The sequence below is a fragment of the Pelophylax lessonae genome (genome assembly GCF_965119305.1).
Source record: "Pelophylax lessonae genome assembly, chromosome: 10".
Lineage (NCBI taxonomy): Eukaryota > Metazoa > Chordata > Amphibia > Anura > Ranidae > Pelophylax > Pelophylax lessonae.
The window spans coordinates 22,437,021-22,453,018 of NC_138777.1; the positions used below are offsets into that span (position 1 = coordinate 22,437,021).

General features: G+C 43.7%; 1 protein-coding gene across 1 annotated transcript in view; it reads right to left on the minus strand.

Annotated features, from left to right (window-relative positions):
- Positions 1–15,998, minus strand: part of ALX4 (ALX homeobox 4) — a 146,309-nt gene that overhangs the window by 6,802 nt on the left and 123,509 nt on the right. The window contains exon 3 of the mRNA XM_082270309.1: positions 7,287–7,415. Within this exon, the coding sequence (XP_082126435.1) occupies positions 7,287–7,415 (129 nt within the window). The remainder of the gene's footprint in view (positions 1–7,286; positions 7,416–15,998) is intronic.

The following is a 15,998-nucleotide window of genomic DNA, read 5'->3' on the forward strand; positions in this document are numbered from 1 at the left end:
GTGCTGCCATTCTAATCTGGGAGTTTTCCAAACCTAAAAAGAAAATGTGTCCGGAGTTCCACTTTAACTGGTTGTTTTTTGTGATAAAGGCACCTCCTCATTATAGAACAATCTCTTCTTTGTATTCTGGATTTCTTCTTTAATATTTACAGGATCCGAACGGCTGGCGATGTAAAATAATGAGAGCCTATTAAGTCCGCGTTCGCCTTTCTTCTCTGCGTTCTCTGCCACTCAGTGTCCTCGGAATTTACATCTTCGTCTGGTTGGTAGAATACATTAAGGAGTGTAACTGGAAACCACGAATTTCCCTGAAAACCGTTCCATTATAATAAGACCTGGAATGACCCCAAAGCACCTCACGAACACCAAGACCACATTAAACATTGAATGCACTTTGTGGGGTTGCAAGGAAACGATACAAAAAAAAATTGTTACTTTAAAATATAACAAAGCCGAAGAAGTGACATAAAGGGCCGGTCTACCAAAAAGTGATGTTTCACTTAGAGGGTGAAGGCTCACCTTCCCACCCAATTAATACATTCTATATAATGTGAGCCCTATCCTACTGACAATGACAGAGGGGTGACCCCGAATAATGAGGTGTAAAGATCCCACTGTCAGCGTTCCAAAGAGAAGCGAGTCTAGTGGGGGGGGGATCTAAGACTAATAGATAGATAGATAGATAGATAGATAGATAGATAGATAGATAGATAGATAGATAGATAGATAGATAGATAGATAGATTAGATAGATAGATAGATAGATAGATAGATAGATCTCAAAACCTCCTGCTCTCTAGCTCCCTCGTCACCTCCTCCCATACTTGCCTCCAGGACTTTTCCAGAGCCTCTCCAATCCTATGGAACTCCTTACCCCAATCTGTCCAATTATCTCCTACTCTATTAGCTTTTAGACGATCCCTGAGAACCTTCCTGTTCAGAGAAGCCTATCCTACCCACACCTAACAACAATACTTCCATTTTCTACATCAGCTCCTCCCCCACGGATATTGCCTTTTGTTTCACCTGACGCTCCCTTCTAGATTGTAAGCTCTAACGAGCAGGGCCCTCCAATTCCTCCTGTATTGAATTGTATTGGAACTGTATTGTCTTCCCTCATATTGTAAAGCGCTGCGCAAACTGTTGGTGCTATATAAATCCTGTATTATATTAATAATAATGATAGATAGATAGATAGATAGATAGATAGATAGATAGATAGATAGATAGATAGATAGATAGATAGATAGATAGATAGATAGATAGATAGATAGATAGATAGATAGATAGATAGATAGATAGATAGATAGATAGATAGATAGATAGATAGATAGATAGATAGATAGATAGATAGATAGATAGATAGATAGATAGATAGATAGATAGATAGATAGATAGATAGATAGATAGATAGATAGATAGATAGATAGATAGATAGATAGATAGATAGATAGATAGATAGATAGATAGATAGATAGATAGATAGATAGATAGATAGATAGATAGATAGATAGATAGATAGATAGATAGATAGATAGATAGATAGATAGATAGATAGATAGATAGATAGATAGATAGATAGATAGATAGATAGATAGATAGATAGATAGATAGATAGATAGATAGATAGATAGATAGATAGATAGATAGATAGATAGATAGATAGATAGATAGATAGATAGATAGATAGATAGATAGATAGATAGATAGATAGATAGATAGATAGATAGATAGATAGATAGATAGATAGATAGATAGATAGATAGATAGATAGATAGATAGATAGATAGATAGATAGATAGATAGATAGATAGATAGATAGATAGATAGATAGATAGATAGATAGATAGATAGATAGATAGATAGATAGATAGATAGATAGATAGATAGATAGATAGATAGATAGATAGATAGATAGATAGATAGATAGATAGATAGATAGATAGATAGATAGATAGATAGATAGATAGATAGATAGATAGATAGATAGATAGATAGATAGATAGATAGATAGATAGATAGATAGATAGATAGATAGATAGATAGATAGATAGATAGATAGATAGATAGATAGATAGATAGATAGATAGATAGATAGATAGATAGATAGATAGATAGATAGATAGATAGATAGATAGATAGATAGATAGATAGATAGATAGATAGATAGATAGATAGATAGATAGATAGATAGATAGATAGATAGATAGATAGATAGATAGATAGATAGATAGATAGATAGATAGATAGATTATATTTTCAAAAGTATTGGGACACCTGCCTTTACTCGCACATGAACTTTAATAGCATCCCAGTCTTAGTCCGTAGGGCAGCCTTTCTCAACCTATTCAACACAAAGGAACCCTGGAAATAACTTTCCGGTTTCAGGGAACTCCTACTTAAGATGACTTTATCTACAACTCATGATACTATAGTGTGATAGTCAGTGGGAAGAATGCTCCTTACACTTATGGTCATTGCAGAGGCGTAACTAGAACCTTCAGGGCCCCGATGCAAGAAACCCTGAAAGGCCCCCCAAACCCCTGTCCGGGGCCCTTCCCTTCAAGCCCGGGGCTTTTCCTACTAATCCTGGGGCTCTTTACTCTCGTTGCATGGCCTTTTATTATGGTCCCGCAGCAGGATCCTTTCACAAGTTCTGCAGTGGGCCCCCTTCCTGCAATCTTGGGGCCTCTCCACAGTGGTGCAATGCCAGGGCCCGGTTGCAAGTGAGATCCTGGAAATTCACCCACTGGTTTGCTACTGGGCCCCCTGGAGCATGGGGCCCGGTAGCAATTGCAACCCCTGCAACCCCTGTAGTTACTCCCCTGGGTCATTGGGAAGAAATACCCCCTTACAGATAGCTAAAAAGATGAATGGTGTTAGTGGGAACTTATCTGGGAGGCAGAAATTGGTCATTGCTCAAGGAACCCCTAGCAACCTCTGGAGGAACCCTAGGGATCTATGGAACCCTGGTTGGGAAACTCTACCATAGGGTTCAATATTGAGTTGACCCACTCATTGCAGCTATAACAGCTAAGACTTTGTGTCCCAATACTTTTGACACGTTAGGATAGATAGATAGATAGATAGATAGATAGATAGATAGATAGATAGATAGATAGATAGATAGATAGATAGATAGATAGATAGATAGATAGATAGATAGATAGATAGATAGATAGATAGATAGATAGATAGATAGATAGATAGATAGATAGATAGATAGATAGATAGATAGATAGATAGATAGATAGATAGATAGATAGATAGATAGATAGATAGATAGATAGATTGTAAGCTCTAACGAGCAGGACCCTCTGATTTCTCCTGTATCTATTTTTAATGTCTGCCTTTGTGTTGTAAAGCGCTGTGCAAACTGTTGGCGCTATATACATCGTGTAAAATAGTTCTATAGATGGATGGATGGATGGATAGATGGATGGATGGATAGATAGATAGATAGATAGATAGATAGATAGATAGATAGATAGATAGATAGATAGATAGATAGATAGATAGATAGATAGATAGATAGATAGATAGATAGATAGATAGATAGATAGATAGATAGATAGATAGAACTATCAGATAAATGTATTTTCTATAGATCGGTGCATCAGATGAATAAAGTAATGAGTGTATATGATCCTCTCTGGAAGGTATGTGTGTCCCCTTCCCCGGTGGCTCCTGTCTGTGCCCACCATTGATGGGGGGCCTCTGTGACATCTCCCGGTCCAGTCAGTCTGGGGTTCATATTTCACAGATGGCCCCCCCATCCCTGAGGAGGGAGTGGAGGGGAGTGTGCGGAATGCAGGAGGACCAGGCTCCAGATGTGGATGGAAGAACAGAGCTCTCCTGCTCATCAAACATCTGACCTCTCCTCCCGCTGTTCCAGCTCATTCTTCTCCCCTGACTCCTCTCTGACTGCCTGGTGATGAAATGAAGAAATGGTCGGGATGTCAGGAGTTGTGGAAATGTCATCCTGACTCATCAACTGCTCTTAATGTGCCAGCCCTTCTTAAAGCACACCTACATCAAAGTGGGGGCTTCCATGATTTAAAACATAATTCATAATAATTCCTAATCCAACCATCTGTTACATACTGGTATTTGTCATTTATTTAGAGCTTTTTCATGTATTATGTCAATATAATATTTAGTTTTATGGATCTGCCTATAATCACATGACTGATGTTTTGGCGTTGGTTACATGTTTTGTGCCAAGTTAGACTTTGCGGCATTTCCTAAGGTTTTGCATGAACTTTCCTATGTTACAGCTCGATGGAAGTGAGATTATCAATGGGTGCTGATTTCCAGCTGCCTCTCTGACCCAGTAGATGGATGCCAGTTACTCTCTATTTGGCTCATTAGATAGGCCCTGGTTACCTGCTGACTCTACATCTGTCTCAGTAGATTGGTCCTGGTTACAAGTTGCTTCTCTAGGTGGCCCAGTAGATGGGTGCCACCTTCTTGTTGTATCCCTACTTGGCTCACTAGATTGGTGCTGGTTGCCTGCTGTCTCTGTATCTAACTTGATAGAATGGTTCTGGTTACATGCTGACTCTCTGTCTGTTATGCTGCTTGTCTATCTGGCTCAGTAGACAGACCCAGGGTACATGCTGTCTGTATCTGGCTTACAAGAATAGGCCCTGTTACCTGCTACCTCTCTATCTGGCTCACTAGGTAGGTGCTGGTTACATGGTGCCTCTAGATCTGACCAGTGGTGTATTTTGATTTTGTGCCGCCCTAGGCAAGACTGAAATTGGGCGCATCCTTCCCCCTCCTATGTAAATTTGCCCCACTCCTTCCTTTTTAACGGATGTGACTCCCTCCACATTAGAAGGACTCCACGTCCCAGCATGAACCCCTGAGATCTCAAGAGAGGGGGGGGGGGGGTGAGAGGGGTGGGAGAGAGAGGGGGGGGGTGGGAGAGAGAGGGGGAATGGGTGAGGGAGGGAGAGAGAGAGGGGGTGGGTGAGGGGGAGAGAGAGAGAGAGAGGGGTATGAGAGAGGGGTATGAGAGAGGGGGCGAGAGAGAGAGGGGTGAGAGAGAGAGAGAGAGAGAGAGGGGGCAGAGAGAGTGAGAGAAAGAGAGAGAGAGAGAGGGATAAGAGAAAGGGGGGATGAGAGAAAGAGAGTGGGTGAGAGAGAGAGAAAGAGAGGGGGGATGAGAGAGGAGGAGTTGAGAGAGAGAGAGAAAGAGGAGGGGTGAGAGAGAGAGGAGGGGTGAGAAAGGGGGGGAGAGAGAGAGGGGGAGTGAGTGAGAGGAGGGGGTGAGAGAGAGGTGGGAGAGGCAACTCTAGTAACCAGTGGCCAAAAGAGTCTCAGGTGGAGGGGGGGGGGGGGGTTGGCTTTTTTGCTGCCCCCCTGCAAACTGCCGCCCTAGGCCTGGGCCTTGTTGGCCTATGGACAAAATACAGCACTGGATCTGACCCAGTATATGGGGGCCAGTTGTTCGTTGCATCTCTATCTGGCTCATTAGATAGGTCCTGGTTACCTGCTAATTCTCTATCACGTATGTTACCTCTGTATCTGGCTCAGTAGATACATGCTGGTTACATGCTGTCTCTGTCTAGCTTATTAGATTGGTCCTGCTCATATGCTGTGTCTCTATCTGGCTCAGTAGATATGGCAACCTACTGACACTCGGGCATGTTGCTTCTCTGCCTGGCTCAGTAGGTAGACTCAGTCAGGGCTTTTTTTTCTCAAGAAATAGGTGCAGAAACTCAACCATGACCCTGACCTGGCCTCTGCATGCAACCTCCCCCACTACTACCCCCATCTTCTCCGCCCTCCTTAAAAGCTCCACCATCTTCCACAAGTCTTACTTTTGTTGTTGTATTAAGCTAAAGAACCCAGCAGGCTCTAGTACCTTCCCTCACACTGTAGGTGACCCTGGGCAAGGAGATTATGCAATGGGGGTGTTGGCATCTTCACTGCACCTCGGGCACCTGCATCTCCCTTGTCTCCATCCTGCACTCAGTGGGAGCCGCTCAGGAGATCAGATCTGTAGGAGCCATGGTAAGACAAGCTGTCACTTGTAAACACAGAAGCCAGGCTTCTGTGTTTACAAGTGATAGCAGAGAGCAGGGAGCAGAGGGCCTGAGCCAGAGGTGGTGGAACTGAGTTTCATCAAGTTCCAGCTGAAAAAAAGCCCTGGGCTCAGTAGTTATGTGTTTTTGTTATGTAAATACTCTTTATCTTGCTCAGTAAGTAGATGTTGACTCTCTGTTGCTCTATACATAACTTGGTGAATATCTGTTGGTTGCAACATGGGGGTTTGTTTGCATCCTGCCTCCATATCTGGCTTAGTAGCACAGTACTGGTTGGAAGCATGGTCATCTGCAGAAGTTTTTTAAGGGGGGGGGGGCATAATTTTAAGGTCACCAATGCTCTGCCCCTTTTCGCCCCCATAGATCCCTAGAGCAGGGCAGGCCAGGGTCCCTCATAGATCCCATTTAGAGCAGGGTCCTGATAGATCCCCCTTGAGAGCAGGCCAGGTCAGGATCCCCATAGATCCCTCTTTAGTCTTACCTTTTCACCTATATTCCCCATGCTACTAGGTTTTCCTGCACCACCAGGTACTCCAGGCTCTTCCTGCAAAGAATATATATATATATATATATATATACATACATGTTTAGCCAATATGACCCCCTTTAGAGAAGGCCAGGCCAGGGTCCCCATAGATCCCCCTTTAGAGCAGGCCAGGCCAGGATCCCTCATAGATCCCCCTTTAGAGCAGGCCAGAACAGGGTCCCCCATAGATCCCCTTTAGAGCAGGGACCCCAAAGATCCCCCTTTAGACCAGACCAGGCCTGGGTTACCCATTGATCCCCCTCTTAGAGCAGGCCAGGAAATTTCCAGGGGGGGACCTACCCCCCTTTCCCCCCCTTGCGGACGCCCATGGTTGGAAGTTATCCCTTTGACTGGCTTACTAGCTAGGCCAGTCTTTCCCAACCTTTTCAACACAGAGGAACCTTTGAAATAACTTTCCGGTCTCAGGGAACCCCTGCTAAAAATGACTATATCTACAACTCATGATACATTAGTGTAATGATCAGTGGATAGAATACTCCTTACTCTTGTAGTCATTGGGAAGAATTACCCCCTTATAGATAGCTAAAAAGATCAATGATGTCAGTGGGAACTTATCTGAGAGGCAGAAATTGCTCATTACTTAACTCGTGGAAAAACCCTAGTGTTCCATGGAACACTGGTTGAGAAACCTTGATCTAGGTGTTTTTATATACAGCACACAGCAGAATATGAGGAAACACGAATTACCTGGGCATAGTTTTCAGCTCGCGTCAGTAGTGGCAGCTCATAGGCAGAAGAGAAGTGAGTTCGTACTTGTTGCATTTGCCCGAACCGCTCTCTTTTTCTCCACTTTGCCCTTCGATTCTGGAACCACACCTAGGAGACACAACAACGACACATAGGTCAGTTCTATGACTGTTGCAGATGACTTCCACCAAGAACTTTTGTGTGGGCAGGGATGTTGAGACTTTACCATCTTAAACCCCCATAGACTTTTATAAGGCTGTGTCTTGGGGCTGGATATGAATAAACATGAATATGATTGTGTCCCAAGGCTGGAGACTATCCCAAATAAGTCTACAGGGCTGTAATGCCGAGTCACACCCAAGACAGTGAAGACTCACGCCACTTGATGTTAAAAAACAAAGGGACCGTGGTCATTAGATGGAGGTAAATATGCATATCTGGAAGGGGAGGGTGGGTTAGGTTAGGTTAATTTAGGGAAAGGGCAACAGAAGAAACGTGAACTTTGTTTTAAAGTGCGCCTATCATTTAAGGGTTGGCTTTAGCAGGCAAAGCTGACACAGTTTCTGTAGACCAGCCTTTCTCAACCTTTTTACCCCAGAGAAACTCCTAAAATGATTTTCAGACTTTGGGGAAACTTTGATAACAACAATTTATTAGGGGTTAATGGAGAAAAATGCCCCTACAAAGGTGGCCAGAATGCCACCTTTACAAACAGCTAAAAAGATAATTGGTGCCATGCTGATGGCTTTGCCAAGTGGCTTTGGCCCTGCAACTATTGGAGGCACCATGAAATGGGAGGTTAATCAACCCCAGCTCAAAGAAACCCTGGTAAGATCTGGAGGAACCCTGGTTGAGGTACTGTAGCTAGTGTAGATAGTTTTGATCGACCGATATCATTTTTTTACCCCCGATACCGATATTCTGCCGATATTTTCGGACATTAAAAAAAAAAGATATATATTTTTTAATGTCTACAGGTACTGTGGTGGAGGGATCTGGGGGTCTAAAAGACCCCAAACCCCTCCTCTGCACTTAAAAGCATTCAATATGCCAAGTTGGTTTTGAATGCTGTCATTTTTTTTAATTCGGCACCGCCAGTACCCGGAAGTGATGTCATGTCATGACATCACTTCCGGGTACTCGGCGGGGCCGAATTCAAAGAAATGGAGACCCGGTCAGACAGCGGCGGTGCAGATGGAGACCAGGTCAGATGGCGGCGGTGAAGATAGGATGCCCGGGTCTCCCGGTGGGACAGGAGAACCAGGCGAGCCGCGGAAGGCGGCGGGAGGGGGGGACGTCCCCACCGTCCCCACCCACTCCTTGGAATGACAGCCGAGCGGCTTCTTAGCTGCATTGATTGTCATTACAAGACAGCCGACCGTCGGCTTTGGACACCAGTTCCGGGGTGATGCCTCTAGCTGCAGGCATCACCCCGGTACATGCACTTTCCCGAAATATCGGCAATATCGGTAAATCAAACGGCCGATTCCGATATATCGGGCAAAGTGCATATCGGCCCAAGATATATCGGCTTTGCCGATAATAAGTTGATCACTAGTAGATAGTACCATGCTTGGATTGTTATGGGTAGAAATACAGCTGACGGTTTAGATCTGAAGTAAATTTTTAGCAAACTTGAATGTGTTGAAATGGTAAACATACCATGTTGCAGTCTTAGAAAGTCTACTGATATTTCAGGCCCAACAGAAAAAGTGGAGCACCTTGGCTGCAAAGAGTATTTTTCAGCACTGTAGTGGTCCATTTATCACCTATTGCAGTCTGCAAGATTCCAGTGCAGAAGCACGTTCATGGAGAAGTCTGCAGGAGGGGAGAGGGCTCTTGTATGACCCATTCACCATATCACAGGAAAAGCCATCCATCACATCCTGTGCACGAGGGAGCCTGCAGTGCCAGGTAGACAAAGAGGCCCCCACAGTCTCTGCTTTCCATTTGACATGGAGGATGAATGGTGATTAGCAGAGGCCACCAATGTCAGCTCGGTGACCATCATCACACCCAGAGCTTAACAGGTGATGGAGAGAGTTAGTGGGTTCTGAGGGACCCTCACTGAATCCATCAGCCACCAAATCCCTGTAACTAATTAATTTTCTGCATCAGGGAGAAGACACGTCTGATACCAAATTCCATTTCACGTTGGAGAAGTCAGCGAGGAAATATCAGTATTCAGATATCTTCAGACTATTTTTTTAAAATGTAGCACAGACCCTCTGGCTGGTCCCGCTATCTTTTCCCAGGTTCTCTTTCCCAACAGTGTGAAGGCAGCCAGGCACACAGAGGCATCCACACTTCAAGCACAAAGAATAGTCTAGGGGTTGCCTTTTTTAAAGTTTATTGCTGGATAACTTGGATAGGGCAAAGGGAGTTGTGGGATACTCCAAAACACCTAACAGTGATAAGTGGATGCCCTTTCTTCTGAAAATACTACTTAGAAAAGTATCTTTAGCAATAACTCAGGGAATAGACAGCTCTGGGACACCATAAGCAATGTTCCAGGCCAGGCATGCCTTAGTCTTAGTGCGTCAAGGGTTAACAACAGCAACAGTCACTGAGATCCTGCCCTTAGGTCTGTACTCACAGGTACTTAGGTTATTGGATGCCTCCCTTGGATTTCGCCAGGCACTTCCTTGGTGAACTTTCCAGAAAGAATCCCCCTTCTTTAGCTTCAGTCTCTCATTATGTAGCCCCCCAAGCCTTTAACATAGCTATGACCATGTTGAGCTCCTGATAGAGGTGTTGGGTTACAGCCCTCCAGCCTAGGTGCTTCTCCTCCTTGACAAGAACCCAGACTGCCCCACCCCAGACTATTTATGTGAATTGCAAGCACCTACTGGACACACCTCCCCAGGGATTGGCTGAAAATTCCATAAATAGTCAGGCTGCTCATTGACCTGCCCAACTGCTATGTTCTGGAGCTTTCCAGAAAGTAGGGAGAAGCAGTCAAGCCTTCAACCTGTGAGACTCTGATCAGTCCAAAGCAATCAGCAATTGTTCCACTGATTACAGAGGAGCTCAAAAAGAATGAAATTTACCTAACAACATAGAAACCTAACTAGGAGGGTGCTACACAAAGAACCATTTAGCACATATAGCAAAGTTTATCTGGACACCCTCCAACTGATTGAGTTTATGTGTTTACAGTAAAGATACTGTTAATTCTACAGCTTCTCCAACCTTGATGCAACATTTCAGGAAAGACCCTTTACTGTTCCAGCATGGCAGTGCCCCTGTGCACAAAGCTAGTTCCATAAAGACATTGTATATTGAGCTTGGTGTGGAGGGGGTTGAGTGATCTGCCCAGAACCCTGAACTCATTTCTACTGAACACCTTTAGAAGGGTTTGAAAATGTGTTTACAGGCCAGATTTTCTTATCCAATATCAGTACCTAACCCCACAAATGCTCCTTTTGGAAAAATCTTGTGGAGGGTCTGTACAGAAGAGAAGAGACTGCTATAGACACAAAGGCTGGGGGCAATTCTAAATGTTTGCCCTTGGCTTTAAAATGAGATGAAAGGATGTCCAACAAGTTCACAAAGGTGGGATGGTCAGGTGTCCTCAAGCATTTGGCCATACATTGTACATTAGATAATTAATTTAACGATAGACATATAAAAATATTTTTTTATTCTTTGATGGAGTAGGGTTAGAACCCTTGTCAGATTTGCATTGCTGTCTATATATCCATTGGGGAGGTTCACCTTCTAACCAAGCAAGGAGAAATTTTACAATGTGACTCTTCTTCTGATGGCACTTTCGCTTCCTTTGACTTACTGGTGAGTCTCCGAAACAGAAACTGAAGGGAAATCTCCCAGAGAGGCAGGGAATTGCTAGAACCAGGGGAAGATGCTGTGCAAACCTACACAATACTGCCATACCAATACTTTTTTAATGTAAGAAAGGATTAAGCCACAGATGATATCACTGATTCCAGATTAGATACAGAATGGTGATGGGGTTTATCCCCCCCCCCCCCCCCCCCACCAAAAAAAAAGGGCTTTAGAGATACTTTACATTTTACATGTCCCAAGTGTTGCCCTGAAAGTCTTGGGAGGGAGGGGCAGGTTGCCTTATGGTTGGTTCTCCCCCCCCCCCCTCCCATGGGGTCTCTTTTTCGGGGAGTCCCACCAACTAATTTGTGGACCTTGCTTCAGCAGGTCATATGAAGAATGGAGTCTGCCTGCTTTCAGCTGGATGGACCACGAGTACCCTAGTCCCCGCCTGGAGTACCCCTGGGGAATCAGGGCCAGGGTCCTTTCTCTTCAGAGTAGGACCATGTAGAGGCGTAACTAGAACCTTCAGGAGCCCGGTGCAAGAAACCCTGAAGGGCCCCCTAGACCCCTGGCTGGGGCCCTTCCCTTCAAGCTTGGGGCTCTTCCCACTGATCCTGGGGCCCTTTACTCTCATTGTGGGACCCTTTCACAAGTTCTGCCGTGAGCTCCCTTCCTGCCATCTTGGGGCCTCCCCACGGTGGTGTGACCTTTGCGATCCTGGAAGTTCACCCACTGGTGTCAGTAGTTTTTATTTTTTGGTATTTTAATTGTATTCTTTTTTATCATTTTATTTTGTTTTTTTTTTTACAATGTCACTGAATATGACTCTACTCTACTCTACTATTCAGAAAAGGAAGTTGGTAAAATACATATTATATACCAACCCCTTCCTGGTTCTCTATTGTGACATTTCCCCTGCAGCAGCTGGCAGGGGAGGGAAAGGGAGCACAGTGGGGGGGGGGGGGGGGGCAGCACAGTAGGGAGGGGAACCAGGGGAGCAAACAGGGGCCCAGAGACAGCAGAACACAAGTGAACTGGATAGGAGGAGTGGCGGGGGCAGCATACAGAGGAACCAATCTCCTCCACTTTCCTCCTGCAGTTACAGGAGGAAAAAGGAGGACAGTGATTTCTCTCCATGCTGTCCCCGCCGCCCCTCCTATCCAGGTGTACAGGGGAGCCGCACGGGCCCCCTGGAGCATGGGGCACGGTTGCAATTGCAACCCCTGTAGTTTCGCCCCTGGGACCATGTGTACACCCTGTCCTTGGAGAAATCACAGGCTGATAATCACAGGATTTAAGCTGTGATATTTATCTAATGCTAATATTCCAGATGACACCCCAGTCCGGGATCGGAGCTCACCGACAGAACCTTATCCTGGGAAAACAGCCTGGGATGACAGGCTGAGATAACTTCTGCTTGTTTTCATTCCATCTTTAATTTCCTGTGGCCTGTGGATCTCCGCAATGTAACCCCCCATGGTCTGTATAGGAGGGGGGGGGAAGGGACGGGGGAATACAGCATACACATAACAGACAGAAGTCAGTATAGACGTTGATATTTCGTCATAATTCTTCTCTGTTTTCCATGACTAAATCCATCAAAAATGACTTTAACTGCCAGCCATGCAGAGTGCAGCTCACAGCAACCTTAAGCTGGAAGAAATACAGATAGGGAAGCCTAAGCACCACATTTTTTTATTGTCTCCAGCCTATATAACGCCGCAATCAGAAAGAAGTTGTAGATATAGAATCACATGGTGGGAAATTTCTACAACCCACATCATAGACTCTCATTACACAAGATCGCTTATTCTTAAAATTGTGTGTTTGATGTAATTGTTGACATGGCAGTTGCGGCTTCATAAGTTTGTGCAAAGGTATGCAACAAAGAACTCTGTTTTTGATTACCATAAACGTTGAAACAATTTAATTAATGTATTTTTGTGGGCTGACTAACTGGATCAAGTGCTGGAGAATGTTTGCGTCATTCAGGGAACTGCTCCATCCATGTGCATCTTTTCTTTTGATTGTTACGTTGGCCACACATGCATAGATTTCTTTCGTTGCTCGAATGGAGGAATCTCCTTTGCCAGCTATTGTCACCTCTATTATGTACTGTATATACACAGGGATTGATTTACTAAAGGCAAATAGACTGTGCACTTTGAAAAGTGATGTTACATATTTACATAGTTGCATAGTTAGTCAGGTTGAAAAAAGTCCATCTGGCTCAACCAATAAAAAACGAAAAAAAAACGAAAAAAAAAAAAAAAAAAACAGTAATGAAAACCCAACCATACAATCCCATATACACAATCCTATACCCACAGTTGATCCAGAGGAAGGCAAAAAAAAACCCCCCAGCAAAGCATGATCCAATTTACTACAGCAGGGGAAAAAAATTCCTTCCTGATCCCCATGAGAGGCAATCAGATCAACTTTACGTATAAATATCAGTACCCACTTATATTAAGTACACCCAGGAAGGGAATTCCGGCCTTTTTTAACCACTTTAAGACCAGAGGATTTTCCCGCTTAATGACCAGGCCACTTTTTTTAACTTGGCACTGCTCGACTTTAACTGACAATTGCGCGGTCATGCAACGCCGTACCCAAACTAAATTTACGTCCTTTTTTTCCCACAAACAGAGCTTTCTTTTGGTGGCATTTGATCACCTCTGCGCTTTTTATTTTTTGCGATATTAATAAAAAAAAAGCGAAAAATTTGCAAAAAATTGACATTTTCTACTTTGACAGTTAAAAAATATCCAATATATTCAATTTTTGTCATATATTTAGGCCAGAATGTATTTAGCTACATGTCTTTGACAAAAAAATTCTCAATGAGCATATTTTTAACCACTTTAAGACCGGAAGATTTTACCCCATTCCTGACCAGGCCATATTTTGCGATTCGGCACTGCGTTACTTTAACGGACAATTGCGTGGTCGTGCGACGCTGTACCCAAATTAAATTTATTTCCTTTTTTCCCCCCCACAAATAGAGCTTTCTTTTGGTGGTATTTGATCATTTGTGCGATTTTAAATTTTTGAAAAACAGAGCGACAATTTTGAAAAAAAAAAACAATATTTTTCACATTCTGATATATAACATTCCCCCCAAAAAATGTACAAATCAAAATTTTTTAACATTTTAGGCCAATTTGTTTTCTGCTACATATTTTTGGTAGAAAAAAAATCACAATAAGCGTATTTTGATTGGTTTGCGCAAAAGTTATCGCGTTTACTAACTATGGGAAAGATTTTTGTCATTTTTATTGTTTATTTTTTTTTTTACTAGTAATGACGGCGATCTGCGATTTTTTTTTGCGGGACTGCGACATTGCGGCGGACAGATCGGACCCCTAACTGACATTTTTTACATTTTTGGGGGTACCAGTGACATTACTACAGTAATCAGTGCTAAAAATATGCACTGTTATGTAATAATGACACTGGCAGGGAAGGGGTTAACACTGTTGGTGATCAAGGGGTTAAATGTGTGCCTCATGCTTACTGACGTGTGTGGGGGGAGGGGACTGTGTGACACAGACAGAGATTGCAGGTTCAGCTATGCTGAATCCTGTGATCTGTCCCTGCCTGTGACAGAGGAGATCCGCCCGCTTTGGATTTCCTCACTCTTTCCCCGGCGATTGGGGAAGAGAGGCGGTGATCACCGAATCTCCTCCCCTGGCCCGACTTCCGCTGTGTCTAGACAAAATCTCTTTTGCTCTAGATGTAAAGAGCACCCCCTTGTCCTCTGTGATGACCTTGAAGTAAACAACTCAACACCAAGTTCACTATATGGACCCCCTTATGTATTTATACATGGTGATCATATCCCCCCCCCCCCCAGTCTCCTCTTCTCAACCGAGAGTAAATTCAGTTCCTCTAATCTTTCCTCATAGCTGAGCTCCTCCATGCCTCTTATCAGTTTGGTTGCCCTTCTCTGCACTTTCTCCAGTTCCCTGGTATCCTTTTTAAGAACTGGTGCCCAAAACTGAACTGCATATTCCAGATGAGGTCTTACTAATGATTTGTACAGGGGCAAAATTATATCTCAGTTGCTCCAGAGCTTAGTAAATGAGCAGAAGCTCTGCTGACTTCCATCATGCAATCATGTGCAATCAAAAATGCTGTTTTTCTTTATTTTCCCTGCATGTGTTTGGGTATTCTTGGCAAAGTGAAGCTTTACCTCATTTACTAAGCTCTGGAGGCAACTGCACTTGCAGAGTGCGCAGTCTATTTCAACGCCAAATCAACGCCATAGGGTTGTACTAAAATACATCAATTCTCTAAAACGTAATAAAACCACACATGAACAAAAATAACAGTCAAATCCACTGGTGAAACAGTCCACTCCGTGAATAATTCAGAGTTCCAAGTCTCAAAGTCTCAAAAACGTTTGGATTGTGTATCCCACACCAGAGAAGATCTCCACCACCATATCATAGCCACAACTGAAAGGTTACTGGAGATATATGACATATATATATATATATATATAATTTATAGACAGTCATATACAACATGTGGTAGTATTGGTCAGCCAAAGGCTAGGCTCCTGGCTCTCCTCACCAGGATCCACAGCTAACAGGAAGCAAAATTGCCCACAGGTATCCTCCATCAATCTCCACCATGTATACAAAAGAGGAGTCACTTCCGGGTCCACTGCTGGGAACGTAATGACATCAGCATGTAGCTCTTTCTGACGTGTTTCGTCAGAGATGACATCTTCCAGGGCACTCCAGAGCAACACACTCAAAGAGGCGCTCTGAAATTTTAAGGTGGCCAAAGATGGGCTGAAATTTAGCTGGTTCAGCAGGGACCATCTGAATTTCAATCCATGAGTGGCCACTTCAGTTAATCAGTTTTTCAGCTTTTGCTGATCCCGGTGGATATCATATGACATCCTCCCGGATT